Source organism: Hemicordylus capensis, chromosome 3 (genome assembly GCF_027244095.1).
Source record: "Hemicordylus capensis ecotype Gifberg chromosome 3, rHemCap1.1.pri, whole genome shotgun sequence".
NCBI classification, from domain to species: Eukaryota; Metazoa; Chordata; class Lepidosauria; order Squamata; family Cordylidae; genus Hemicordylus; species Hemicordylus capensis.
The window spans coordinates 244,285,183-244,287,435 of NC_069659.1; the positions used below are offsets into that span (position 1 = coordinate 244,285,183).

A 2,253-nucleotide genomic window follows, 5' to 3' on the forward strand; every position below is an offset into this window, starting at 1 on the left:
TACTCAGATTAATGGAAGCAAGGAGGTTGTGGAGGATCCCACTGGGTCTTGGTGGGATAAGCCTTCACCCTCGCCAAGAGTGACTTCAAAATTCTGAACACGCACAGTGTGCAAACAGGCTGGCTGGGACTTTGGTGCACAGTGACAGCCAGGCAGCACAACAGTGTGCAGCAGGGTCAATGAGAGGATGGACTCCAGCCTCCAGTTTAGACACCCCCCCATGGGGTAACCACATGTTTGAATGTCCTCCAGAATAGAAAGAAAGTCCCCTGCAAGAAGCAAACTAGCACATCAAGCTATTCTAGAACAGTGTACTAATTCTTGATTTGTAGGGAGTTCCTTACAATTAAAAAGCAGCGGCAACCCTGCATTTGCAGTCTGAAGTAATATAGTCACTCTGTCAACAGCAATCTATTGGTTGCACAGAAAAATCCTTCCCAGGGTTTTCAAGAGTCACATAGAAAATAGACACAGAAGTGGGACAATATAATATAAAATTTATTGCATATGCAAGAATAGAATAAATAATTTAAATATCACTGAACAAAATATAACAGAGTTTCATTTCTATGGGGGCTATTATCACCCCCCAGGAAGGTTTTCAGAACTGTGTCTTTGTTTTGTTTTTCTCTCTCCAGTGCCAAGGCACGATAAATTCCACAGGAATCATTATAGGCATTATTTCCACTCTCACCAGAAATCAGCTTTGTTTTTTCAGTAAGCAAAAACTCTCTTAGATACATGGCATATACACAATAGCTTTATAAAAGCATGGATAGCCTAAAGAAAATAGGCTCTATTCCAGCCTATGTGATGGCTTGCACCATAACCATTGTTTCTACTAAACAATCATAGGTGGTGGATATTTCAGACATACTTTCCCAAATAACTATACATAAATAGAAACATGTGCAGTGTGCATCTCTTCAGGTTATTCACACCAAAGTAAACTGGGTGGGAAGACCATCAGAAACTAGTCCTTTCGTTTCGCCGGCACAGAGCTTTCCTCAAGAGCATGGTTCAATGTTCCAAACACTCTGTCCCAGTGCGTGAAGTAAGGTGCATAGTTGAATTTGAACTTCAAGTGGTGGAGATCATGGTGTGGGGCTCCTCCATAAAGACCAAAAGGGACCAGTCTGTGGGTCGACCATGGCAGATCATAGCCGGAATGATCCTCCACTGAGAGCCAGATGTTGGCAATGAAGAAAGTCATTTCTGTCAAAGGGTGACACTGCAGCAGCATCGGACACATGGCTGCAAACAATCCAAGCCACAGCAGCTCCCAAACGCTTGAATACTGAGTGGTGAGAGCAAAGGTGGAGGTGTGCTTGTGGTGGACCTTGTGGAAGGTCTTGTAGAGCCAAGGCACTCTGTGATGGAGCAAGTGCCACAGGAAGTAGAAGAAGTCGAAGAGCAGCAAGCAAACAGTGATATCCAGCAGGAGCCTTGGCAACTCAGGAGCCATCCTGGGCAAGCTCACAGGTCTCCAGTACCAGTGAGCCACAGTCACAGGGAGGATGCAGACAAGGTGCTGGTAAATGCTCTGAGTGATGCAAAGTGCCAGCATTCCCAGGGTGGGGGAATTCTGAGGCTGGATTTTGTATTTTCTCAGCGCTGGGACTCGGATGCTCAAGAAGTCCAGTACAATAAAAGGCAGGCAAAAAGCTGTGTAAACGATAAAGCTGAAGAGCGCTGGAAAGAATGGTGACTTGATCCAGTGCTCCTGTGTTCGGATCAAGTCCCAGAAAGGCTGCAAAGCCAGTATGCTTTGCCTGTCGTGCAGCTCATCATAGCTGTGCTGTACGCTGCAGTTCATGCTGATTTCAGCGGCGGTCTCTGCGGCAACAGCTCATGCTGCTCCTTTTTCAAGCCTGTCTTTTATCCACCCCCTTGATGACATCAGCCTGTAAACTGGCACGTTTTCATTTCCTTTACAAGAAACTTCCTTTCAGAAACGTTTCCTCGTTCCTAGCTCCAGTTAAGCACGATTCCGGTTTCCAGGGTGGGGAGCAGCTGTGTGCTGCAAAAAGCACCAAGAGACCGTGGCACCAGCTTAAAGCGTTGCAGCGGAAGCTTTCATGGTCTACAGTTGTCTTCATCGGATGCATGGAGTTGGCAAAGAGATACGTACACATGTGTGCAGACGAAAAGAAAGGGAAAATGTAAACTGTGGTCGCATGGCCATGAAGCACAAGAGGTATAGGCTGTGAAGCCAATTCGTGATTTGTCATTGATTGTATTGCTTATTACAAA

At 45.8% G+C, this 2,253-nt stretch overlaps 1 protein-coding gene across 1 annotated transcript; it reads right to left on the bottom strand.

Annotated features, from left to right (window-relative positions):
* Positions 1-477: 477 nt before the first annotated feature.
* Positions 478-1,932, bottom strand: CH25H (cholesterol 25-hydroxylase). The gene has a single exon (XM_053310447.1). It carries the CDS (start codon positions 1,814-1,816, stop codon positions 974-976), a length of 843 nt encoding a protein of 280 aa, XP_053166422.1. The 5' UTR covers positions 1,817-1,932; the 3' UTR covers positions 478-973.
* Positions 1,933-2,253: the final 321 nt, after the last annotated feature.